At 42.3% G+C, this 27,454-nt stretch overlaps 1 protein-coding gene across 3 annotated transcripts in view; it reads right to left on the reverse strand.

The window, feature by feature from the left end:
• Nucleotides 1–3,834: 3,834 nt before the first annotated feature.
• LOC139554877 (RNA polymerase II subunit A C-terminal domain phosphatase-like) overlaps nucleotides 3,835–27,454 on the reverse strand; it is a 112,799-nt gene continuing 89,179 nt past the window's right edge. For all 3 annotated transcript variants that reach the window (XM_071368106.1, XM_071368105.1, XM_071368104.1), the window contains one exon: nucleotides 3,835–4,512. In XM_071368106.1, the coding sequence (XP_071224207.1) occupies nucleotides 4,492–4,512 (21 nt within the window). In that variant the 3' untranslated portion in view covers nucleotides 3,835–4,491. The remainder of the gene's footprint in view (nucleotides 4,513–27,454) is intronic.

Raw genomic sequence — 27,454 nt, forward strand, 5'->3', positions numbered from 1 at the left:
ATGAGGTTGCACATCCTGTTAAAACTAACAGCTCAAAAGCCACACTGAATAAGGCTATAATGTGTACATCACTGGTTAGAGGAGAATGTGCAGAAGACAGCTATCTCCATTTTGAAGTGTTGCATTTTGATTCAAGTGGGTGGCCAACGTGGTAAGTGTAACGCAACACACATTTTGTTAATCACTTCCATATCACTCTGAAATCAATAGGACAGGGGGCAAACGTCCATGCTACAGCGCTGTTTAAACGAACACTACTCAAAGACCACGCAGAAACTTGGAATAACCTATACAGTGCCTTCAGAAATCATTCATACCCCTTGACTTATTCCACATTTTGTTGTGTTACAGCCTGAATTCAAAATGGATTACATATATATATTTTTTTATCTTATCCAGCTACACACAATACCCCATAATGACAAAGTGAAAACATGTTTTCAGAAATTGTAGCAAATCTATTGAAAATGAAATACATACATCTAATTTACATAAGTATTGACAGTCAATACTTTGTAGAAACACCTTTGTCGGTGATTACAGCTGCGAGTCTTTCTGGGTAAGTCTAAGAGCTTTCCACACCTGGATTGTGCAACATTTGCCCATTATTATTTATTCTAAATTGTTCAAGCTCTGTCAAACTGGATGATGATCACTGCTAGACAACCATTTTCAAGTCTTGCCATAGATTTTCAAGTAGATTTAAGTCAAAACTGTAAATTGGTAAGCCACTCCAGTGTAGATTTGGCCTTGTGTTTTAGGTTATTGTCCTCTGAAAAGGTGAATTCATCTCCCAGCGTCTGGTGGAAAGCAGACTGAAGTTGCTCTAGAATTTTGCCTCTGCTTAGCACCATTCTGTTTTTTTTATGCTGAAAAACTCCCCAGTCCTTAACAATTACAAGCATACCCATAACATGATGCAGCCACCACTGTGTTTGAAAATGTGGAGAGTGGTACTCAGTAATGTGTTGTATTGGATTTGCCCCAAACTTAACACTTTGTATTCAGGACTAAAAGTAAATTGCTTTGGCACATTTATTGAAGTATTACTTTAGTGCCTTGTTGCAAACAAGATGCATGTTTTGGAATATTTATTTTCTGTACAGGCTTCCTTCTTTTCACTCTGTCATTTAGGTTAGTATTGTGGAGTAACTACAATGTTGTTGATCCATCCTCAGTTCTCTCCTATCACAGCCATTAAACTCTATAACTGTTTTAAAGTCACCATTGGCCTCATGGTGAAATCCCTGACTGGTCTCCTTCCTCTCCGGCAACTGAGTTAGGAAGGACGTCTGTATCTTTGTAGTGACTGGGTGTATTGATACACCATCCAAAGTGTAAATCATAACTACACCATGCTCAAAGGGATTTTTAATGTCTGCTTTTTTCTTACCCATCTACCAATAGGTGCCCTTCTTTGTGAGGCATTGGAAAACCTCCCTGGTCTTTGTGGTTGAATCTGTGTATGAAATTCACAGCTCGACTGAGTGACCTTACAGATAATTGTATGTGTGGGGTACAGAGATGAGGTAGTCATTCAAGAATCATGGTAAACACTTATTGAACACAGAGTGAGTCCATGCAACTTATTATTCGACTTGAGCACATTTTTACTCCTGAACTTATTTAGGCTTGCCATAAAGTGTTTGAATGCTTATTGACTGAAGACATTTCAGTTTTTCATTTTTAATTAAATTTGTAAAACATAATTCCACTTTGACATTATGGGGTACAGTGTGTCTAGACCAATGCAATTCTGAAGGCACTGTACATGGTTGGTTAGATGAAGACTTGTAGAAGGCTTATATCTATATTTTGGAATATCGGATGTTCATTTCAGGAGGCTGCCATCATGGAAAAGGGAACAAACCACTTTTTCTGTTAGTTAACTTCAACGAATCACGATACGGCATAGGATATCGACAGTGACAACGGTTGGCTGTTATGTAGGTGATAGTCGGACTGTCAAATCCGTATATTGGTGTGTGGCCAGCGACTTTTATAGAGATTTTATGGGGTGTAAATGCAAGCTTGTGTAAGGTAGTAACAGAAAGTGTCCACATTAGGGAAATTAGAGGAAAATAAAATAATTGAATATGGCAAAATAATTCAACATGTCAATTTAAGATGATATATACACTGAGTATACCAAACATTAGGAACATCTTCCTTATATTGAGTTGCACCCCCCCCATTTTGTCCTCCGAACAGACTCAGTTCATCGGGGCATGGACTCTACAAGGTGTTGAAAGCGTTCCACAGGGATGCTGGCCCATGTTGACTCCAGTGCTTCCCACCCTTTGGGTGGTGGACCATTCTTGATACACACAGGAAACTGTTGAGCATGAAAAACCTGGCGGCGTTGCAGTTCTTGACACAATCAAACTGGTGCGCCTGGCACCTACTACCATACCCCGTTCAAAGGCACTTAAATATTTTGTCTTGCCCATTCACCCTCTGAATGGCACACATACACAATACAGGGCTCAATTGTCTCAAGGATTAAAAATCATTCTTTAACCGGTCTCCTCCCCTTCATCTACACTGATTGATTGGATTTAACAAGTGACATCAATAAGGGATCATAGCTTTCACCATGTTATGGAAAGAGCAGGTGTCCTCAATGTTTTATATACTTAGTGTTATGTTTCCTATTCACAAACTATTGCAACAATTACATCTATTTCTTACGCATTTCACAATTTAGAGTTACAAAATGCTCTCAAACACAATTTAACCAGGCGCCCTAGACTCGAGCCTCTGTAGTGTCTGTGCAGCAGCCTGAACGTTTGATGTCCCTACTAAGAGCAGCTGACACAACGACACTTGGTGAACTCTATAACCTGGCTGAAATGTAGCCGTTAGCAAATCATTGACTCTGCAACTGACTAAAACATAAATCTCCCGATAGAAGTAGCTGTAAGACCTAATAAGAATGGCATAAAGCAACACAACAAAACGCATCCACCATCACAGGCTCCAGTGAGGGGAGGTGGTGGCAGTGACCTGGTTGGTGGGTCTCGACCATAGACTTAGATAGACATGGCATCATTGTGTCTGTCCCATTATTGCGTCTGAGAAAATGGCACTGCAGGTTGAGTCCATTTTCAAGTAGTCCATTTTCTTCTACTACCATTTCTATAAGTTGGCAAACTAACTGAAAAGGGGTCATACTGCTACCTGGAGTGTGTTGTTTGAACAGATATAAAGCCAAGGTTGCCGATTTATCGCCACCTGAGTTATGGAATGCTCGCTTTACGAGTATAATTCATTGGCTGATCCCTCCTGATTACCTGGATGGAATTATGTGATCCTTCCTTAACCTATAGAAAGTCCCACCTTATGACTAGTTCAAAATGGTGAGTCGTCAATGACGCTGCCCATGTTAAAATGGGCTTTTGGGCACTAGAGTCATCTATGGTCTAGACCAGCTAACCTTTCGAAGTAAAACACATATTAGTTGGTGTCGGAAATGTTGATCAAAACCATTGTTGGAGCCAGGTGGACCGGCACCGCTGATTGGTAGAGCCAGGAGGACCGGCAAATCTCATTGGTGGAGCCAGGAGGACTGCCACAGTGCAACTCATATCCTTCCTGCTTGGAGCTATCAGCCAGGTCAGTCAAAAGATAGACTGCTGATAACTAACGGTGGTATGATGAAGATGAGGATGATATTGCAGTGCATTCTGGGTGTTTGTCTCAGATAGCTCAGTTGACTTTATAAGGTACCAACCAGAGTCATACATACATATCGATCTCTATATATGTCTCTGGTACCAACGCCAAGGTAGAGAAGAACAGAGGAAAAGAGCCAATAGGACACATTCAGGCATCTTAGTCTTTCTACCGGTAACAACGTTTTAATGATCAACCCCTAAAAAAAACAACAGGAAATAGGATCACAGAATGTGACGTCAAGAGTAAAATGTTTAGCTGCAGGCTCTGATTGGCCTAGTTCAAACTCTTTGGCATCATATAACCAATGAATAAAGTTAATAATCTGTTGAATTTATATAAAAAAGTCTTAATAGAAAAACAAACTCAAGTAAAACATCCTATTTTTATCTCACAATAAAACAACACCACAAACGTGTTTGTCAAAAGTTTCTATATTAACCCTAAAAATGATCTACAACTATATTTACACACCAACGTTTTCCTACTGTACTAACCTACCGTTTCATTCTGTACAACACATTCACCTCATTAAAACACAAGCACGCACACAGCGTAGAGACAGAATGATTCTCAGGTACCACGTAGCTGAAAAGCTGCTGGGATAACTCAGGGGGAGTGTTTCTGTGAGTCATTGTTCACAAACGTCCAATCAAACATCCAGTTAATTTGTCCAATCAAATTCATCGTTGTCACATGAAGTCGTTAAGCTCCGCATCCAGGGCAGCGGCCATCTCATCAGCCTCTGAGCTGCTTCCTTCCTCTTCCTCGTTAGAATCCTTGGTGGACTCGTCCGCCGACTCCCCCTCTTCGTCCTCAAGCTTGCGCTTCTGTCCCCTGGAGAAAGAGGGAGAGATTGGTTGATTGATGAGTAAAACCTTATGTCTTGACACTCACATACTGCTATTGTTACAAATGGAATTTTCTACTAATATGCATGATGTTATATCATGTGTATAGATCATACTGAAGGCATGTCATTTAGCCATTAGCAGAAAGAGCAATACAACAAAACACAAAGGCAACAATGTTGAGGAAACTTACAGACTTGAAGACTGAACAGTATTGCAGCCATGTGGTGGTCTTTGGTAACTATTGCATGCAAGATCTTATCGCAACAATATTCAGACAGAACAGGGAGTTACTGATGTGCCAAACCGCATAGCTCCCTTTCCAACATGAAAAGGACTCATCGCTATATTAATAATTTGCCTCGATCCACATAAGACTGCTCTAACAGTAACACGTCTGATGTAATGAGAGAGTAGGACTCTTCTCTGGAGCTAGTTTTATTCTACTGGAGCTGTCTAGTTACTGCTACCGTGGTTCCATTCTCCCCCAGCCGACGCCATTCACAATAGGCTAAGAAAGAAAAAGACAACTGCTAGGAGATGTGAAGCCTCGGTTATGTTATAAGAACCAAACTGGGCTGTGGTGATGACAGACAGAGAACAAAGGAGAGAGAGAAAAAAGAAAAGAGAGAAAAAAAGAGAGTCCGTAATAGAAAGTCACACATACAGAGCACTCTGTGTGTGATACAGAAAGAGAGAAAGAACACTAGACAATATGGAACACAAAGCTTTTACTATCTCATCCTGGAATATACAAGGTCTGAGGTTATCTGCCTTTGGCCTAAAAAGCAGGAACCCAGACTTCAAAGAAATTGGAAATACAGACATTGTCATCCTACAAAAAACATGGTATCGAGGAGACGGACACACTGGTTGCCCTCTAGGTTACAGAGAGCTGGTAGTCCCATCCACCAAACTACCAGGTGTGAAACAGGGAAGGTACTCAGGGGTTATGCTAATTTGGTATAGAGCAGACCTAACCCACTCTATTAAATTAGTCAAAACAGGTCCATTTGGCTCGAAATTAAGAAGGAAATGATCTCAGAGAAAAATGTCTTCATGTGTGCTACCCATATCACCCCAATAGAATCCCCATACTTTAACGATGACAGCTTCTCCATCCTAGAGGGGGAGCAACCACTTCCAGGCCCAGGGACATGTACTAGTCTGTGGCGACCTAAAAGCCAGAACTGGACAAGAACCTGATACTTCTTCAGCACACAGGGGGACACCAACCTGGAGGTGACAGTACTCCTTCCCAAATATGCCCCTATAGACACAACCAACAAAAACGGGTCACAACTCCTGCAGCTCTGTACATAGTCAATGGTGGGCTTTGAGGAGACTCCTATGGTAGGTACACCTATAGCTCATCCACTGGCAGTAGTACTGTCAATTACTTTATCACTGACCTCAACCCAAAGTCTCTCAGAGTGTTCACAGTCAGCCCACTGACACCCCTATCAGATCACAGCAAAATCACAGTCTACTTGAATGAAGCAATACTCAACCATGAGGCATCAACGCCAAAGGAACTGCACAACATTAAGAAATGCTATAGATGGAAGGAAAGTAGTGTAGAAACTTACCAAAAAACAATTAGGTAACAACAAATTCAATCTCAACTTCCTGGACAAAACATTTCACTGTTATAGTGAAGATGTAAACTTGGCAGTAGAAAGTCTTAAACAGTTTATTTGACCTTTCAGCTTCCCTATCAAATCTAAACATTTCAAGCAGACAAGAACAGAGAAGAATTTTAAACAATGACAAATGGGAGAACCTTCCAGAAGGACAACCATCTCTGCAGCACTCCACCAATCAGGCCTTGATGGTAGAGCGGCCAGGCGGACGCCACTCCTCAGTAAAACGTACATGAATGCCAAGCGTCTCGCCTGGAGGAAACCTGGCACCATCCCTATGATGAAGCATGGTGGTGGCAGCATCATGCTGTAGGGATGTTTTTCAGCGGTAGGGACTGGGAGACTAGTCAGGGTAGAGGAAAAGATGACCAGAGCAAAGTACAGAGAGATCCTAGATGAAAACCTGCTCCAGAGCGCTCAGGACTTCAGACCGGGGGCGAAGGTTCACCTTCCAACAAGACAACGACCCTAAGCACACAGCCAAGACAACGCAGGAGTGGCTTCGGGACAAGTCTCTGAATGTCCTTGAGTGGCTCAGCCAGAGCCCGGACTTGAATCCAATCGAACATCTCTGGAGAGACCTGAAAATAGCTGTGCAGCAACGCTCCCCATCCAACCTGACAGAGCTTGAGAGGATCTGCAGAGAAGAATGGGAGAAACTCCCCAAATACAGGTGTGCCAAGCTTGTAGCGTCATACCCAAGAAGACAATGCTGTAATCGCTGCCAAAGGTGCTTCAACAAAAGGGTAAAGGGTCTGAATACTTATGTAAATTTGATATACAGGAAAAGGAGGGCCGAGCACGCCCCCATTCTCATCGACGGGGCTGTAGTGGAGCAGGTTGAGAGCTTGAAGTTCCTTGGTGTCCACATCATCAACAAACTAACATGGTCCAAGCACACCAAGACAGTCGTGAAGAGGGCACGACAAAACCTATTCCCTCTCAGGAGTCTGAAAAGATTTGGCATGGGTCCTCAGATCCTCAAAAGGTTCTACAGCTGCATCATCGAGAGCATCCTGACTGGTTGCATCACTGCCTGGTATGGCAACTGTTCAGCCTCTGAACTAAAGGCACTACAGAGGGTAGTGCGTACGGCCCAGTACATCACTGGGGCTAAGCTTCCTGCCATCCAGGACTTCTATACCAGGCAGTGTCAGAGGAAGGCCCTAGAAATTGTCAAAGACTCCACAGCCACCCTAGTCATAGATTGTTCTCTCTGCTACCGCACAGCATGCGGTACTGGAGAGCCAAGTCTAGGTCCAAGAGGCTTCTACCCCCAAGCCATAAGACACTAGAACATCTAATCAAATGGCTACCCAGACTATTTGCATTGCCCCCGCTTCCTCTCTTTTATGACGCTGCTACTCCTGTTATTATCTATGCATAGATACTTTAATAACTCTACCTATATGTACATATTAACCGGTGCCCCCGCACATTGACTCTGTACCGGTACCCCCTGTATATAGTTCCACTACTGTTATTTTACTGCTGCTCTTTAACTACTTGTTACTTTTATTTCGTATTCTTATTTATATTTTCTTAAAGTGCATTGTTGATTAGGGGCTTGTAAGTAAGCATTTCATTGTAAGGTTGTATTTGGCACATGTGACTAATACAATTTTATTCATTTAAGTTTTTTATTTTATATAAATGAGCTAAAAACCTGTTTTTGCTTTGTCATTATGGGGTACTGGGTGTAGATTGATAAAAAAAAATATTTCATACATTTCAGAATAAGGCAGTAATGTAACAACTTGTAATGTAACAACTGTGGTGGATGAATCAGAATTAGTTGGGTAACATAGATAAATAAGATGTTTTATTTACATAATATGCTTATGTGAGATACTTGTCATTAGAATGTCTCCTTTTGGACTATACTGTTGGCAGTTGCACTTTTCCCTTCTCAGCTAGGGAAAAGTCACTTGGGGCCCAGAGAGGGGAGAGGTCAGAATGGAACATTGTCTTCATATGTGAATGTATCTGTTAAACTATGTGAAGGGATGGCGTGATTAAGGGGGAACCAATTATCTCTTGGCTCCACAATGTCTGTGCGCAAGTCACTTCCCTCAGTGAGCTTGTCCAGGAGTGGGGAGAAGAGGGGGTTTTACTTGAGATGGGAGAATATAGAGTTGACAATTGAGTTATGCCTTGGATGAGGTAATGTTTTGGTACTATGAAGTACCAGGAACGAGATTAGAACCTCGTCTTAGAGACCAAACTGAACGATAATTTATAGCTAATGCTATCTGGCTATGGGGATACTCCTTTCTCAAGTAGAAGGCCCTTTGTGAAGAGTTCCTGAGATCTGTGGTTCATCATGTAAGTTGAGAGGGGTGGATCTTTGCTATAAAAGATCTCAGTTGCCATTATGTTGACACTCAACTATTCATTAGAGATATGACGGTATGATGGCCTTCTACGCCATCAAAAGGAACAATAACTTCGATATCCCAATTAGGATCGGGCTTAAAATACTTGAATCAGTTATAGACCCCATTGCCATTTATGGCAGTCTGACAGTCTGTAATAGGAAGGTTACCAATGCTAACAAATGCATGTAAAATCCCATAGAGAATGCTAACTAAATGATAACCAGCACGTCACAGATATTTTATACATTGTCTGACCTAAACTGTACAAGTAACTCAAAAATACTACTCACAGTTTGCGGTACGCACGAAACAAATATTAGCCAGCAAGGCTCTTGATCCAGGAGTGGAATCTCTGCTGTTACCAAGCGAATGCTTGATTTTGGAAAAAGCTAACCACTTAGCTAGATAGTTAACTACTAAATTAGCACTGGACAGTTAACTTAGTCATATCTAGGTGGCAAACATTTAGTTGTGAATTCCATACTGAAATTAGATCATTTGAGTAACTCAAAAGGCTCCGGACTCGTCATTGTGTGTTTGTAAACAAGCTCCATGTAAAAGTGACTGGGGACTAGAGGTCGACCGATTATGGTCGACCGATCAACGCCGATACCGATTAAATCTGCAGATTTTTTAAGAATGTATTTGTAATAATGACAATTACAACAATATTGAATGAACACTTATTTTAACTTAATATAATACATCAGTAAAATCAATTTAGCCTCAAATAAATGAAACATGTTCAATTTGGTTTAAATAATGCAAAAACAAAGTGTTGAAGAAAATAAAAGTGCAATATGTGCCATGTAAAAAAGCTAACGTTTAAGTTCCTTGCTCAGAACATGAGAACATATGAAAGCTGGTGGTTCCTTTTAACATGAGTTCAATATTGCCAGGTAGGAAGTTTTAGGTTGTAGTTATTATAGGGATTATAGGACTATCTCTCTCTATACGATTTGTATTTCATATACCTTTGACTATTGGATGTTCTTATAGGCACTTTAGTATTGCCAGTGTAACAGTATAGCTTCCGTCCCTCTCCTTGCCCTTACCCGGGCTCGAACCAGGAACACATCGACAACAGCCACCCTCGAAGCATGTCTCAGAGCGAGTGACGTCACCGATTGAAACGCTATTAGCGTTTAGCCTAATCTCGGGAGTTAGCCTAATCTCGGGAGTTGATAGGCTTGAAGTCATAAACAGCTCAATGCTTGAAGCATTGCGAAGAGCTGCTGGCAAAACGCACAAAAGTGCTGTTTGAATGAATGCTTACGAGCCTACTGGTGCCTACCATCGCTCAGTCAGACTGCTCTACCAAATCATAGACTTAATTATAACATAATAACACACAGAAATACGAGCCTTTCGTCATTAATATGGTTGAATACGGAAACGATCATTTCGAAAACAAAACGTTTATTCTTTCAGTGAAATACGGAACCGTTCCGTATTTTATCTAACGGGTGGCATCCCTAAGTCTAAATATTGCTGTTACATTGTACAACCTTCAATGTTATGTCATAATTATGTACAATTCTGGCAAATTAATTACGGTCTTTGTTAGGAGTAAATGGACTTCATACAGTTCGCAACGAGCCAGGTGGCCCAAACTGCTGCATACACCCTGACTGCTTGCACGGAACGCAAGAGAAGTGACACAATTTCCCTAATTATAAGAAATTCATGTTAGCAATATTAACTAAATATGCAGGTTTAAAAATATATACTTGTGTATTGATTTTAAAGAAAGGCATTGATATTTATGGTTAGGTTTGGTGCAACAACAGTGCTAAATCATCACCTGTTTGGCAAAGTAGGCTGTTATTCGATGAGAAATGAACAGGCACCGCATCGATTATATGCAACGCAGGACACGCTAGATAAACTAGTAATATCAACCATGTGTAGTTAACTAGTGATCATGTGAAGATTGATTGTTTTTTATAAGTTTAATGCTAGCTAGCAACTTACCTTGGCTTCTTGCTGCCCTCGCATAACAGGTAGTCAGCCTGATCTCCAGGGTTACGGCCCAAACGTATGATCTCTGTAATTGCTTTTCTAATGTATCAAATACTTATGTCATGCAATAAAATGCAAATTAATTACTTAAAAATCATACAATGTGATTTTCTGGATTTTTGTTTTAGATTCCGTCTCTCACAGTTGAAGTGTACCTATGATACAAATTACAGACCTCTACATGCTTTGTAAGTAGGAAATCCTGCAAAATCAGCAGTGTATCAAATACTTGTTCTCCCCACTGTATATAAATAAATCGGTGTCCAAAAATACCGATTTCCGATTGTTATGAAAACTTGAAATCGGCCCTAAATAATCGGCCATTCCGATTAATCAGTCGACCTCTACTGGGGACTACCGGAAAGCTTCATAATGAAAAATTATGTGACAGGTGAAATCAAGAATGCAATTGACTTTATCTCCTAACGTATTGCAGAAGTTGACTGCAAGTATTTACTTAAAAAAACAAAAAACATCCCCAGGCTTTTTCCGGATTACCATATATACCTTATACCAGGGTTACGGCCCAACTACCCTACAACTAATCAAATCTACAATTAACATTTATCAAATGTATTACATTGTGGTGTTTTCATTGCGAGAGAAACAAAAACATATCTTATGCCTGAAGAGTAGGCAAATACAAAACGTATCCATAGGCTACCGTACAAGCATATAAAAACAACTGTTGTACATCTATAATTGACTCTTCTTTCTATATAATTTCAAGGATATATTTCCACAAAGGTTTCTTTATACAATTAATCTTTTACATTTGTGTTTTGCATTATTTATCAAGTGTTGGTGATTATGTTTACGGCAAATGATTTGACTGTGTGCGTTTGAGGGTTGATATTCTTCTTGCTTTGTGAAAAGAAGCCGTTACTGGTTTCTATTACTTACTACTAATAATCGAATCTACAAATACAATCTATAAAATGTATTACATTCTGATGTTTTTATTACAAGAAAAAAAGAAACTACTTGTTGCAGTAGTTTTTAAATGGTATTTATTTAGGTTGATAACACAGTAGAGGAATCTGATGCACAGGTCATCTAACATTAGGGAAGGAAAAGCTCATCAAATGGCAGTATAGTATGCCTGCTGTGTAAAAAGTTACTGTCTCTCTAAACTCAACCTCAATCACTATAGGTGTCGCCTAATGGTGTGGAAGTCTTGTCTAGCTTCCTACTGGAATAGTATTGTCTAGCTTCCTACTGAATGACTTACTGGCACCACGCTGTTCGATTTGCAACTATAGAACAAATATTAGGTGTAATAGTAAGATCATGTGGTGAACAGAGTTTAATGAAGTCTAGTATTATAGTTGTTTTATCCCAGCAGTTACCCGAGGTTTTATTATTGTCATCTTATCAAAACAGGGCCATCTCAGCAGGCTGTCATCTGAGCAGTAGAGTAATCAAACTGATCCCATCAGTGAAGGCTGGCTGCTGACAGCGAAATGTGTGTGTGTTCATTTGTGTAACCGCTCTACCTTCAGACATTAATAGGCAGACTCAGGGGGGAGTCTGGGTGTGTGTGTGTGTATATATACAGTGCCGTCGGAAAGTATTCAGACTTCTTATCTTTTCCCACATTTTGTTATGTTACAGCTACAGATGCACAATATCTCGGTGAACATATCGGAATCGTACGATATTAGCTAACAATGCCAACATCGGTATCGGCCGATGTCTAGTTCAACACTGATGTGCAATACCGATGCAAAGTGCATACCTAAACTCAGCAACAAAAGAAACATCCCTTTTTCAGGACCCTGTCTTTCAAAGATAATTTGTAAAAAACTAAATAACTTCACAGATCGTCATTGTAGAGGGATTAAACACTGTTGCCCATGCTTGTTCAATGAACAATAAACATGCACCTGTGGAACGGTCGTTAAGACACTAACAGTTTACAGATGGTAGGCAATTAAGGTCACAGTTATGAAAACTTGGGACACTAAAGAGGCCTTTCTACAGACTCTGAAAAACACCAAAAGAAAGATGCCCAGGGTCCCCACTCATCTGCGTGAACGTGCCTTAGGCATGCTGCAAGGAGGCATGAGGACTGCAGATGTGGCCAGGGCATTAAATTGCAATATCCATACTGTGAGACACCTAAGACAGCACTACAGGGAGACAGGACTGACAGCTTATCGTCCTCGCAGTGGCAGACAACGTGTAACACCTGCACAGGATCGGTACATCCGAACATCACACCTGCGGGACAGGTACAGGATGGCAACAACAACTGCCCGAGTTACACCAGGAACGCACAATCCCTCCATCAGTGCTAAGACTGTCCGCAATAGGCTGAGAGAGGCTGGACTGAGGGCTTGTAGGCCTGTTGTAAGGCAGGACCTCACCAGACAACAACGTCGCCTATGGCCACAAACCCACCGTCGCTGGACCAGACAGGACTGTCAAAAACTGCTCTACAACTCATCCTGACATGACCCTTCAGCATGACAATGCCACCAGCCATACTGCTCGTTCTGTGCGTGATTTCTTGCGAGACAGGAATGTCAGTGTTCTGCCATGGCCAGCGAAGAGCCCGGATCTCAATCCCATTGAGCACGTTTGGGACCTGTTGGATCGGAAGGTGAGGGCCATTCCCCCCAGAAATGTCCGGGAACTTGCAGGTGCCTTGGTGGAAGAGTGGGGTAACATCTCACAGCAAGAACTGGCAAATCTGGTGCAGTCCATGAGGAGGAAATGCACTGCAGTACTTAATGCAGCTGGTGGCCACACCAGATACTGACAGTTACTTTAGATTTTGACCCCCCCTTTGTTCAGGGACACATTATTCAATTTCTGTTAGTCACATGTCTGTGGAACTTGTTCAGTTTATATCTCAGTTGTTCAGTTTATATCTCAGTTGTTGAATCTTATGTTCATACAAATATTTACACATGTTAAGTTTGCTGAAAATAAACGCAGTTCACAGTGAGAGGATGTTTCTTTTTTCGCTGAGTTTATATAACGAAGGTACATGCCATAATGACACCATGTAAAATGTTGCGCTACACATGCCACACAGCATTCATAACCTAGCCCACAATGTCTGCTGTGTGGATCGAGCAGTCAACAAGTCGAGCAGTTATTTGAAAGAGTAAGAACATTTCAGCGAGACAACTCAAAAGGCGAAATCCATTAAAGCCAAGATAATGGGATTCATTGACAATCAACCGTTCTCTGTCGTGGGTGATGTTGGCTTTCACCGACTGGTCGAGCACCAGTACACACACTACCAAGTGTGCTATTTTTCAGATGTTGCCGCACTGCTATTAGCTTCAATACATACATACTATGGAATGCCGTTTGGGTCTTTGCGTGTCAAAAAAGGTACAGTAGCACTGTCAAAGCTGTACAAAAAAGTCTGCAAACAAGCAAACACCGGCCACGAACGATGTGTTTACAATACTGCGCTGGTAATAAAGCATAATTTGTTCGACCGCAACTTCTGGGGTAGCTAGCTTTAGCTTGGTACCTGACTAGCACCAATACAACCACCCTGAAAACAATGACCAGTAGAAACTGCAGTCATTATCATTATTCTTAGCAATGATTTAGGAATCCTTGTGAGTAAGTGTTAGCTAGGTTGCCACTTGTTGTTCACATATTGAAATTGAACTTCAGTTCATGAAAATAAATAGCTAGCCAGCTACTTAACCCTGTTGTTCAAAGCTAATGTTATAAGCAGCCAACTAGCATCATCTGGCTAGTGAGCCTCGACCGGACTTGGTTATGTGTTGTGAAGCTAGCCACCATAAGAATTAGGCACAATAGCGGAATTTGCAGTTTGCCTTCAAAATAAAAGTACAAATGAATACAAAGAGTAGAATTATGCCATACTTTTATTTTGAAGGCTAATTGCAAAGTCCACTATTGTGGCCAATCCTTATTGTGGCTAGCTTCACATAGATGGGTCTGACCACCATTAACCAAATAAGAACTGTCTTATAAATTAGGGTTATTTTAGACGATGACATCTAACTTAAGCTACTAAAAAAGATTGTAGTTTTGCTGTTTTTGGGGAAGAACATTGTTCGCATCCATAAGCTAGGTAGCTTTTTTTTATGACCAACATTGTAGGTGCGTGAGACAACTTTTCCAGCATCATAGCATATGCATCGATGAATCGTTGTGACATGAAATACAAGTGATAGTGTAATCAATGTGCAATAACTACGTAAAAAAATTAATAAACGCGTTCAATTATTATGTGACGTGCAGTCATATTCAGGTCCTGATTGGTCAACAAGCTAATCTGACATGTCAAATAGTGTTATCTACTGGTCATTGTTTTATTTTTTGACACGCAAAGACCCAAACGGCGTTCCATAGAAATCCTGGTTGAGAATGAAACGACTGAACAACGAAACAGCACAGCAAGTAAGTGAAAGAAATAGGTTTTGATTATGTTTTACTGGTAACGGGGACATATGTAAATGCCAACAAAATAACTTGGTCCGTGTGGTGTGTGTGTGTGTAACCTTTATTTAACTTGGCAAGTAAGTTAAGAACAAATTCTTATTTCTAATGACGGCCTACCCCGGCTAAACCCAGACGACGCTAGGCCAATTGTGCGCCGCCCTATGGGACTCCCAATCACAGCCGGATGTGATACAGCTTGGATTCGAACCAGGGCGCCTCATGCACTGAGATGCCGTGTCTTAGACCGCTGCATCCATGTGTGTGTGTTAACTATTTAACTGTACTAGAACGCTTACAAGGCTGCTAAAATTTTAAATATCGGTATCGTTTTTTCCCGGAAAGGAAAATATCAGATATCAGTATCGTCCAAAAATGTCATATCGGTGCATCACTAGTTACAGCCTTAATCTAAAATTGATAAAATCAAATCTTCAATCTACACAGAATACCCCATAATGACAAAGCGAAAACAGCCTTTTCTAATACTTTTTTTTCTTCTCTTACAAATAAAATACCTTATTTCCGTAAGTATTCAGACCCTTTGCTATGAGACTTGAAATTGAGCTCAGGTGCATCCTGTTTAGATTGATCATCTTTGAGATATTTCTACAAATTGAAAGGAGTCCACCTGTGGTAAATTCAACTCATTGGACATGATTTGGAAAGGCACAATTGACAGTGCATGTCAGAGCAAAAACCAAGCCATTAGGTCAAAGGAATTGACTGTAGACCTCCGAGAAAGGATTGTGCCAAAGGCAGATCTGGGGAAGGGAACCAAAACATTTCTGCAGCATTGAAGGTCCCCAAGAACACAGTGGCCTCCATCATGCTTAAATGGAAGAAGTTTGGAACTACCAAGACTATTCCTAGAGCTGGCCGCCCAGCCAAACTGAGCAATCGTGGGAGAAGGGCCTTGGTCAGAGAGGTGACCAACAAGAACCCGATTGTCACTCTGACAGAGCTCTAGAACTCCCCTGTGGAGATGGGAGAACCTTCCAGAAGGACAACCATCTCTGCAGCACTCCACCAATCATGCCTTTATGGTAGAGTGGCCAGACTGCAGCCACTCTTCAGTAAAAGGCACGACAGCCCGCTTGGAGTTTGCCAAAAGGCACCTAAAGACTCTCAGACCATGAAAAACAAGATTCTCTGGTCTGATGAAAACAAGATTAAACTATTTGGCCTGAATGCCAAGCGTCACGTCTGGAGGACACCTGGCACCATCCCTACAGTGAAACGTGGTGGTGGCAGCATCATGCTGTTGGGATGTTTTTCAGCAGCAGCGACTGGGAGACTAGTCAGGATCAAGGGAAAGATGAACGGAACAGAGAGATCCTTGATGAAGTCCTGATCGCTCTGGAGCAGGTTTTCAGACTGAGGTTCACTTTCCAACAGGACAACGACCCTAAGCACACAGCCAAGATAACGCAGGAGTGGCTTTGGGACAAGTGTCTGATTGTCCTTGAGTAGCCCAGCCAGAGGCCAGACTTGAACCCGATCGAACATCTCTGGAGAAACCTGAAAATAGCTGTGCAGCAAGACTCCCCATCCAACCTGATAGAGCTTGAGAAGATCTGCAGAGAAGAATGGGAGAAACTCCCCAAATACAGGTGTGCCAAGCTTGTAGCGTCATACCCAAGAAGACCCGAGACTAATCGCTGCCAAAGGTGCTTCAACAAAGTACTGAGTAAAGGGTCTGAATACTTATGTAAATGTGATATTTCATGGTTTAAAAAAATATAAATTAGCAACATTTTTTGAATAATGCTGTAACCTAACAAAACGAGGAAAAAGACAAGGGGTCTGAATACTTTCCGAAGCCACTGTGTAAATATCATCAGCAGCAGGGGGAGTTCCTTTACTGCTCTCCTCTCCACATGATTACCACCCATCTCAGACACAAGCGCCATGGCTATTATTCCAACACACACACTCAAGCAACACCTCACCCTTTCAAACCAACTCCCCATTACAAACAACTACAAACAACTCCCCATTAATTAAACTTTCCCATTATTCCTCCCAGGCACTGCTAGACTCTGTTAGAACATGAAGATGATGGAACCCTCTGAAATAGCTCCTTCATTTGCATTTCCTCATTATAACCTCTGAGATCAGCCAATGACAGAGCACCACTAATGTGCTTCTGAACCACTCAGCTAGAGAAGGAAGAGACAGAGAGAGAAACAACACTATACAACTCCTAGAAATCACTACGCAATGTAATAGTAGCAGGGCCCAATAGGGACACAAAATGGGTTCCTTACATTTCCTAGAGTTCAACATACAAAGCTTCTGTATTGGAGAGAGACCACAGGACCAGACCGTCAACTGAACACTTGAGTAGAAATAGTCACTGGTTGTTACCATGGTAACTTACAGATTTATTAACAACTCATTCTGCATTGCATGCATCTTTAAATGACCAATGTTAGGTTGAGAAAGCGATCTTTTTAAAAAAGTAATCAAAAGCTCAAGTCATCTTTAAAATGAGATTGGTGCATTCATCTAAATGTAATCTAGTGAACCTGGGTCTGTCCCACATGTCAATAACATTACGGTCTGGTTGATCTAATTAAACACAGTCAGAGACCGCTTCACACATGGATGATTCAGAACAGAAGACAAACAGCTTTCTCTTTTTACACAAGGCGCATCTCAAATCACTTCCTAATGCTATTATCTGTGAGCTATGACGAGGCTGTGTGTGCTGTGGTGAGGCGGTGTGTGTCCTGAGGCAGTGTGTGTGCGCGCGCTGTGACTAATAAGTGTGTGTGTGTGTGTGTGTTTGCGGAGGCAGTGAGTGTGTGTTTGCGGAGGCAGTGAGTGTGTGTGTGCTGTGATTATGTTCAGGGCATGGATAGAACATGCTCTCCAGCCACCTGCCCTAGTGATGGTGAACTAACAGCCGTGGGCCACACCAGGCCATTCCAGCTCCACACAACGTTATTAGTCTGATGGTAACTGATGTAAATGGCACATACTGATGAGAGAAAACAGGATTGGAAGGATAAATATGACCTGAAGCGCTCTATCCTGTCTCAGAGCTGTGTATTTTAGTCACACAGACAGTCCAGGCAACAATAACACAGCCTACAGGCTGCGGATAAGACAAGATGAACTGGGCTGGGAAAGGAATTGCAGTAGCTGGCATGCTGCAGCAGTATTTTAATCACACAACAATAACACAGGCTACAGGGGGTCTGGGAGAGCTAGGTGGGAGGCGACGACATTGCATTGCAGGAAATGCAGCAGTACTCAACCCAGGGAGTTAACGTTACCCACAGATAAGAGCAGGACAGGGCAGCCACTAGTTAGGAGTTGTAACAGCTCTGTGGGAGTCCTGTGTCCTAGGGAAACGCCAAAGGGAAACACCAGGAGAAAAGGGAGAGGGAGAAGGGAGAAGAGTAAAGAGAGAGAGGAGTAGTGCAGTTCTGAGGAGAAGAGGTGGGCGCCAAATGCTAATGACTAGGCTAAATAACTCAAAATAAAACAAAATACATCTATTTTTTTCCTCTCTTGGTGTGTCGGTCTCCTCAAAGCAAATTCAGGTTATGCAATACAGAGGAAGAGGTGGTGACGATGGGACAGAAGGAGAGGGGTGTGTGTGAGAGAGAATGGAGGGAAGAGAGAGCAACAGAGAGAAAGAGTAGAAGGAAGTGTGGTGGAAGCCCTCACACGGCAGAAGAGACTTGAAGCAGCTCTGAGCTGTTCTTGAGAACACATCTGACAGCTTAGAGTTACACACCGCTTTGAGGCAGAGAGAGAGAGAGAGAGAGAGAGAGACGGAGTGGTTGTGATAGCGAGAGAGAGACAGAAAAAAGGGGGAAAAGAAAGAGGCATGACTTAATACATTGAGGAAGTGGAGAAAGAGATGGAAACTTTTCAAGTACACTAAAGAGATTGAAGGGGGGGCTCTCCTTCTGCTAAGGTGTATTGCGAGTGCAAACAGAGAATGCAGAGTACAGAACTTGTCACGGTGCACCAGCAGTTCCCATATGAACAGCTGATTAAAAACACCATAATACTACAGAAAGACATTTTCTATTAACACTGTGTCCCCATATACTACCCACCACTGCGGCCTGTATGCTCTCGTTGGCTGGCCCTCGCTTCATATTTGTCGCCAAACCCACTGGTTCCAGGTCATCTATAAGTCTTTGCTAGGTAAAGCGCCGCCTTATCTCAGCTCACTGGTCACTATAGTAGCACCCACCCGTAGCACGCGCTCCAGCAGGTATATTTCACTGGTCACCTTCAAAGCCAACTCCCGCTCTGGCTGCCTTTCCTTCCAGTTCTCTGCTGCCAATGACTGGAACGAATTGCGAAAATCACTGAAGCTGGAGACTCATATCTCCCTCTCTAACTTTAAACATCAGCTGTCAGAGCAGCTTACAGATCACTGCACCTGTACCTCGATGCAGGTCTAACACGTTTCAGTACCAAGTCAGCTTCCTTATCCTTGATGACTCATTATTTATTCATTGAGTTTGACCGTGCCAAACCTTGCCAATTCATTTATCAGCTCAGCCTCTTCACATCTTCCTGAACATATTAAAGATTAGTTTTGGATTTGGGGATTTTGGTCTCTGGAGGTAATCTAGTTCATGTTCCAAAAATATGGAAGCACAAATGTATACTACTGTATTACCCTGGTCTTACTGCATAGCCTATTTTAATTGACTTAAAAAATAAAAAATAAAAACTTCATATGAATCATCTCCAGCACCACCCCAACATCAACATACGTGAAAATGGTGCGTTTATGTTTTGTAGTAAAACATATCGAGGAAGATAATGTGTTTCCAATGTCATCATCAGTGTGCATCATGTGATTTTAACCAATTATGAGCAGGCATTGTCTACTAAATAGGTTGATGTCATTGTGTTTCCCATCTTCCTCTTCATGTTTTACTACAAAACATAGAACCACACCATTTTCACATATGTTGATGTTGGGATGGTGCTGGAGATTATGAAAATAAAGTAGAAATATTGCTACATTTGTTTAGCTTTTAGATTAGCATCCATTGATTCACAGAATAGTCTAAAATCTGCAGTGTGATAAGAGTCTATCATTATAAACGAAGAGGAAGCATTCATTCAAAGCTAGATGCCTGCCACAAACAATCAGCATTCTAACCAAGATCCCATGGGGGAACAGAATCTGACTGGACCCTCAACCAGTTCTATGACCTTATTTGTATTATTATTTTTTTTTTACAGGCATAATAAAGACATTTAAGTGTTCAGCAGTGTCTTTTATGAGCAACATCACTGACAACAGCTCAGGACACAACGTAATCCATTTCAATGCAACACGTGCCGCATGCTTTCAAGTCGTTTGTTTTCAATAGCACAGATGTTTCACTTCACACTCGACTCCGCTTGCTTCCCTGAGGACAGACATCAGGCTTCCCTGAGGACCAATCACAGCTTCAAGATGGAGGGTAATTAAACTAATACTTCTTTATTGTCTCCGGTCTGTAACTCAATAAGCCATTTTGACCTGGGCCTGTTTGATTCTGCTCTGTAATGATGCTATTAACATGGCTGTAATGGGTTCATACTTGGCCACAACATCACAGGCCATAAGGTTCTACAGGCCACAATATCAGGTTATAAGGTTTCATTAGGCTATCTAATAGCAACAGGCTTCCAAGTAAGGTAACACTTCATTTGGATAGTCCATCTGTAGATGCTCTACACACCATCAGTAACATTTCAACTACCTACTGAATAACCCAAACCCTTATCCTAACACTTCACTTAACCCTTACCCTAGCCGTATCCATAGCAAGCAGTTGCTTATCAACAGAGATATGACCATCTGTAGACCACCTACAGATGAAAAATCCAGACTATACCAAAAGTGGGACCATATCCTCCCACCTCAATGACACCACACGGGCACAGATAAGCACACGTCTACTACTAAGGAAACGCATCAATGGATGACGAGGCACCACCAAAATATAGACGAGGTGAGGATCGAGGGATAAACCACATAGATAAAAGTATCAATATAAACAGGATTATCAAAGATAAAGAAAATAAGTATTCCATTCGCTAGCTTCGTCTGGAGATAAAGACCAACCCACCACTACCTCTGGAACAACTCCATCTGTTCAAAGAGAAAACAAGATTCATTTCTAAAGCTATGGAGCGGCTATAGAGCGCTAACACAGTATGACATTATTATACAGGAGGATACAGTGCAGAGCAGACGGAGAGCAGTTGTGAAGTTTTCGAAAAGCAGCAGACTAGTACACAGACAAATCAAATCTTATTTGTCACATGCGCCGAATATAACAGGTGTAGACCTTACAGTGAAATGCTTACTTACAAGCTCTTAACCAACAATGCAGTTAAGAAAAGTGTTAAGAAAGTATTTACTAAATAAACCGAAGTAAACAAAAATTAATGAAAATAGTGAAATAACAAATAATTAAAGAGCAACAATAAAATAACAGTAACGAGGCTATATACAGGGGGTACCGGTACAGAGTCAATGTGCGGGGGCACAGGTTAGTTGAGGTAATATGTACGTTGAGGTAAAGTGACTATAAATAGATAAACAGAGTAGCAGCAATGCAAATAGTACGGATAGCCTCCTGTTCAGGAGTCTTATGGCTTGGGAGGTAGAAGCTGTCTAGGCCTTTTGGACCTAGACTTTGCACTCTGGTACTGCTTGCCGTGCAGCAGCAGAGAGAACAGTCTATGACTAGGGTGGCTGGAGTCTTTTTTTGGGCCTTCCTCTGACACCGCCTGGTATAGAGGTCCTGGATCGCAGGAAGCTTTGCCCCAGTGATGTACTGGGCCGTACGCACTACCCTCTGTAGTGCCTTGCGGTCGGAGGCCGAACAGTTCCCATACCAGGCAGTGATGCAACCAGTCAGGATGCTCTCGATGGTGCAGCTGTAGAACCTTTGAGGATCTGAGGACCCATGCTAAAATCTTTTCAGTCTCCTGAGGGGGGATAGGTTTTGTCGTGCCCTCTTCACGACTGTCTTGGTGTGTTTGGACCATGACAGTTCGTTGGTGATGTGGCACCAAGGAACTTGAAGCTCTCAACCCGCTCCATTACAGCCCCGTTGATGAGAATGAGAATCATTTTCCTGTAGTCCTCGATCATCTCCGCTGTCTTGATCACGTTGAGGGAGAGGTTGTTATCCTGGTACCACACTGCCAGGTCTCTGACCTCCTCCCTATAGGCTGTCTCATCGTTGTCAGTGATCAGGCTGTTGTGTTGTCTGCAAAATTGATGGTGTTGTAGTCGTGCTTGGCCATGCAGTCATGGGTGAACAGGGAGTACAGGAGGGGACTGAGCACGCACCCCTGAGGGGTCCCTGTGTTGAGGATCAGCGTGGCAGGTGTGTTGTTACCTACCCTTACCACCTGGGGGCAGCCCATCAGGAAGTCCAGGATCTAGTTGCAGAGGTAGGCGTTTAATCACAGGGTCCTTAGCTTAGTGATGAGCTTTGGGTGCACTATGGTGTTGAACGCTAAGCTGTAGTCAATGAATAGCATTATCACATAGGTGTTCCTATTGTCCATGTGGGAAAGGGCAGTGTGGAGTGCAACAGAGATTGCGTGCTTCATCTGTGGATCTGTTGGGGCGGTATGCAAATTGGAGTGGGTCTAGGGTTTCTGGGATAATTGTGTTGATGTGAGCCATGACCAGCCTTTCAAAGCACTTCATGGCTACAGACTTGAGTGCTATGGGTCGGTAGTCATTTAGGCAGGTTACCTTAGTGTTCTTGGGCACAGGGACTATGGTCATCTGCTTGAAACATGTTGGTATTACAGACTCGGTCAGGGACAGGTTGAAAATGTCAGTGAAGACACTTGCCAGTTGGTCAGCGTATGCTCGAAGTACACTTCCTGGTAATCCGGCTGGCCCTGCGGCCTTGTGAATGTTGACCTGTGTAAAGGTCTTACTCACATCGGCTATGGAGAGTGATCACACAGTCGTCCGGAACAGCTGGTACTCTCATGCACGCGTCAGTGTTGCTTGACCCGAATCGGGCATAGAAGTATTTTAGCTCATCTTGTAGGCTCGTGTCACTGGGTAAGCTCGTGGCTGTGCTTCCCTTCGTTGTCTGTAATAGTTTGCAAGCCCTGCCACATCCGACGAGACTGGTACTTCCTGCTTTAGTTTTTGCTTGTAAGCAGGAGGATAGTTATGGTCATATTTGCCAAATGGAGGGCCAGGGAGAGCTTCGTACGCGTCTGTGTGTGGAGTAAATCTGGTCCAGAGTTTTTTTCCCCCTCTGGTTACACATGCTGGTAAAAATGAGGTAAAACGGATTTAAGTTTCCCTGCATTAAAGTCCCCGGCCACTACGTGTGCCATCTCTGGACGAGTATTTATTTGTTTGCTTATGCCTTTATACATCTCGTTGAGTGCGGTCTTCGTGCCGGCATCGGTTAGTGGTGGTAAATCAACAGATTTGAAAAATATAGTTGAAAACTCTTGATAAATAGTGTGGTCTACAGCTTATCATGAGATACTCTACCTTAGACAAGCAAAACCTCGAGACTTAATTAATATTAGATTTCATGCACCAGCTGTTAATGACAAATAGACAAAGACCGCCACCCCTTGTCTTACCGGAGGCAGCTGTTCCATCTTGCCGATGGACTGAAAACCCAGCCAGCTGTATGTTATCCATGTCATCGTTCAGCCACAACTCGGTGAAACATAAAACATTACAGTTTTTAATGTCCCGTTGGTAGGATAGTCTTGATCGGAGCTCATCAAGTTTATTATCCAACGATTGCACGTTGGCTAATAGGACTGATGGTAGAGACGGGTTACCCACTTGTTCTGATATCCAGAAGCTCTTTTCGGTCATAAGACGGTGGCCGAAACATTATGTACAAAATAAATTACAAATAACACGAAAGAAACCACACAATAGCACAATTGGTTATGAGGATGTAAAACAGCAGCCATCTCCTCCGGCACCATTATTAGTCTGACCCTGTGACCTGTAGCAGAACACATACTTAGGAGTCTTATCCTGTCAATAGTAGCAGACTGCATGCTGGGTAGCAGAGCAAACACAGAGACAGAAAACATTAGATTCCACGAGACATAGAATAATGCTCTCATCTTAACTCTCGGCAGATGAGAGAAAAAGGCCCAGCAAGCCAGGATGATGGAGAAAAAGCAGCAGGACGTGCAGAGTTGTGTGTTTTTAAAATTAACTTTTATCCTGGTGTCCAAGTCAGCAGCTGCTTCAAAGCTCGGAGAGAACAGGAACTAACAGAGATACCTGGAACCCCTTCTCAGACGACAACTTGAAAGAGTTTCTTTCAACTACTCATTAACTCTCCCAGGTGGTGAAATTGGCACAAGACAAAATAATGCATCTTCAACAGAAAGCTGCACAGATTACATAGAGGACTTCAAAAAAGCTGAACGTAAACATGGGAAAACCAGAACGACTGTTGACGATGGGAAAACGGTATATTCTCAGACGTAAGACTAGGCTTGTAGAGATAATGAAGGTACAGTCGGAGTGGTAACCACCCACCTTTCTACCACCAGCCTATAACACCACTCAGCCAAGAACATGATGACTCCCACCACCACCACCCTCCTACTCCAACACCACCTCGCTCCCTTCATGTACTTCGTCAGACAGCTAATTGCCCTGTTCGGCCCTGTGTGATGCGTCATTCCTAATGGTCTCTCTGACACACTCTGCATCATGGTATCAGACAGTCCTCCCCTACAGTAACCATGGAGCCACCAGTCATACTAATGGCAGGATCCCACTGACTGTAGGGGAAGGAGAATCGCATACCGTCCTTCCTTGATACGTGGCCCAATCATGTCTACTGGAGGTGGTTCAGCGAATCACACATGTGTAATGAGTAACCTGGCCTGACACCTGAGGGCTTAGCGGGCTAACACATTCAACACAGTCCTGTGGCACACATGAGATCCGGGTTTGAACCGGCAGATGAATCACATTAACCCGATGAGTCCCACCATCGGGCCGGTATGATTTAGGACGTGAATTTGTGTGTTTAACGTAGGCTGAGCTAGAGCGGTGTTTATGAGACAAGGGCGGATCCCGAAGGGGCCCGGGCCAGGTCATAAAAAAAACTTGAAAAAACATCTGTAGATCTAGAATGGTTTGAGCTACAAACTATTACAAGCTGTCTATGACAAGTTGAGACGATCACGAACTCGCACGTGCAACATCTTTTGCTATATGACGCTCACAAGCTACGCAAGAGCTGTTAGAAGGTAAGGTTTTATTCTACATAGATCATTGGAAATCCAGGACAGTGTCTATAATACTGTAATAAGCTTAAAGTTGCTGTCACAAACTCAAAACTCCACACAGTTGTCGCTGACTAGTTGGATATTCATTTCCCATTGAGAAAACTATTTCTGTACTTATAGCATTCATATAAATTCATTTTTAAATCAGGTTTTGCAACTGTCAGATTGTAGCCATGGTTGTCCTGAAAATAAAATAGTAAAAACACTTCATTGTGAAGCTAAATATAAAGGCTGAACATGCAAATAACTGAAAGTCAGATAAATCTAAAGCTTATTTGCTGGGTTCTTGGGACTGATAGGGTTAAGAGGATAAAAATAAAAATGCTTCCTGCACCATTGGTTTAGAACAGAGAGAGAAGAGAACTGGAAACTAGGTCAGATTACTTGCAGTTTTTTTCTTTGTGCATTTTCGTTTCTTCCTTTTTAGTATTTGTATAAAGCCTGAGTAAGCATTCCCATTTCTCACAGTCAGTCTGCCTCCGCTCTCTCTTCTCCCTCACACACAGCTCTGTTCATCCCATAGCAACAACTGAGGTGAAGAGAAGCAGAGCCTGGCTAGAAGTGTGAATAACTCTGGACATGTTGCCTAGCGCTATACTACATATTCCTGCTGGACTGCCCTGGTCTGCTGGACTGCCCTGGTCTGCTGGACTGCCCTGGTCTGGTCTGCTGAAAGAAGCCTGTCACGTCTCTGCTGTCTGCTCAAGACGGCAGCACCAGCACAGTGCAGGGCTCAGTAGGCTCAGGTTGTGTTCCAAATGGTACCCTATTTCCTATAGGGCGCTGGTCAAAAGAAGTGCACTACATAGGGAATAGAGTTCTATTTGGAACGCAATCTCAGTATCTCTACAGAGGCAGTGGGGCAGGAAGGAAGGCAGTCAAACACGTGTCACACTCGTAATCTTCCCTTCTCCCTCCACGGGTGGGTAGGGCTGGGCGATACGGACAAAATATCACATCACTATATTTTTCACAGTATGACGGTATTTTATGTTTTTTTTAATAATCAAAGTAAATATGCTAAATATGCTTTTTGAGTAGTTCATGACCATAGCGGTGCTAACACAAATTATAAGTATTTTCAAATGGGGCTTTCTCCATTTATACTGTTCAATCCAACTCCAAACAAAAATATTTTATACATTTATCAATTTCTGCATTCCCTGCACTTTTATAATTTCCACACTGTGCCACACAGCATGATATGGGCAAAAAAATCTATGCCTAGTTAATTGAACTGTTGGGTGATTATTATAATCCTATAGTTAGAATATAGTGGGCAGCACCTTGAATACATTGTTGATGGACATGCCAACAAATGAATAAGCCAGTGAGGAATTATTGACAGGGTAGGTACCAAAGTTTGTCAGTGTTTCCAGGTGACCCCAATTAGATGTTAGTACATTTAGCAAGCTAGCCAGCTAACTACCGATTAGCATAACAATTTTTTTTTTTAGTAACACCTTGCTAAGAAAAGACAAACTGACAAACAGTAGTTTGCATACAGTAAGATACCCAAGCGAATAGTGTAAGCTATAGAATGCTTGAGGAAAGCAGCACGTCACCAACATTGTTGCATCATCTGACTATGCAGAGTGAACAGCAAGGGAGTGCTCCTGACTGTCACTTGTGTGACAGTGGGCAGGGTCTGGTGTAGTTAGCGACATGCAGCAGCAGGAGGGAGAGAGAAGACTCAAGAAGCAAAGGGAATAAAACTATAAAAACAGATTATACCAGCAGCTATCCCACCAATTATATAACACCGTATAGAAACCCCTGAGGGAATCCGCTTTTCACTTTGGATGGAATAAAAATATTTGGCAGAGAAAAAAAATATGTAAATGAAAGGAACATTCCAGTTTGAAATTCTATATTTCATGACAACATGGAAATGAGGTGTTTAGTCAATCCCCTGTACAAAGGGCAGAGTGCCAGACATACACATCTCTCTAGCTACAGTTTAGGGAGGGAGGAAGAGGGAGGGAGGGAGGGAAGAGAGAGTGAGGGAGGATGGGGGAGATGCAAAAGAAAGAGAGGGACAGAGATATACATTTTAAAATATACAAAATATTTTTTTGTCATTTAGCAGACGCTCTTATACAGAGCAATTTACAGGAGCCAATAGGGTTATTAAGTGCTTTGC

The sequence above is a fragment of the Salvelinus alpinus genome, chromosome 26 (assembly GCF_045679555.1).
Source record: "Salvelinus alpinus chromosome 26, SLU_Salpinus.1, whole genome shotgun sequence".
Classification (NCBI taxonomy): Eukaryota; Metazoa; Chordata; class Actinopteri; order Salmoniformes; family Salmonidae; genus Salvelinus; species Salvelinus alpinus.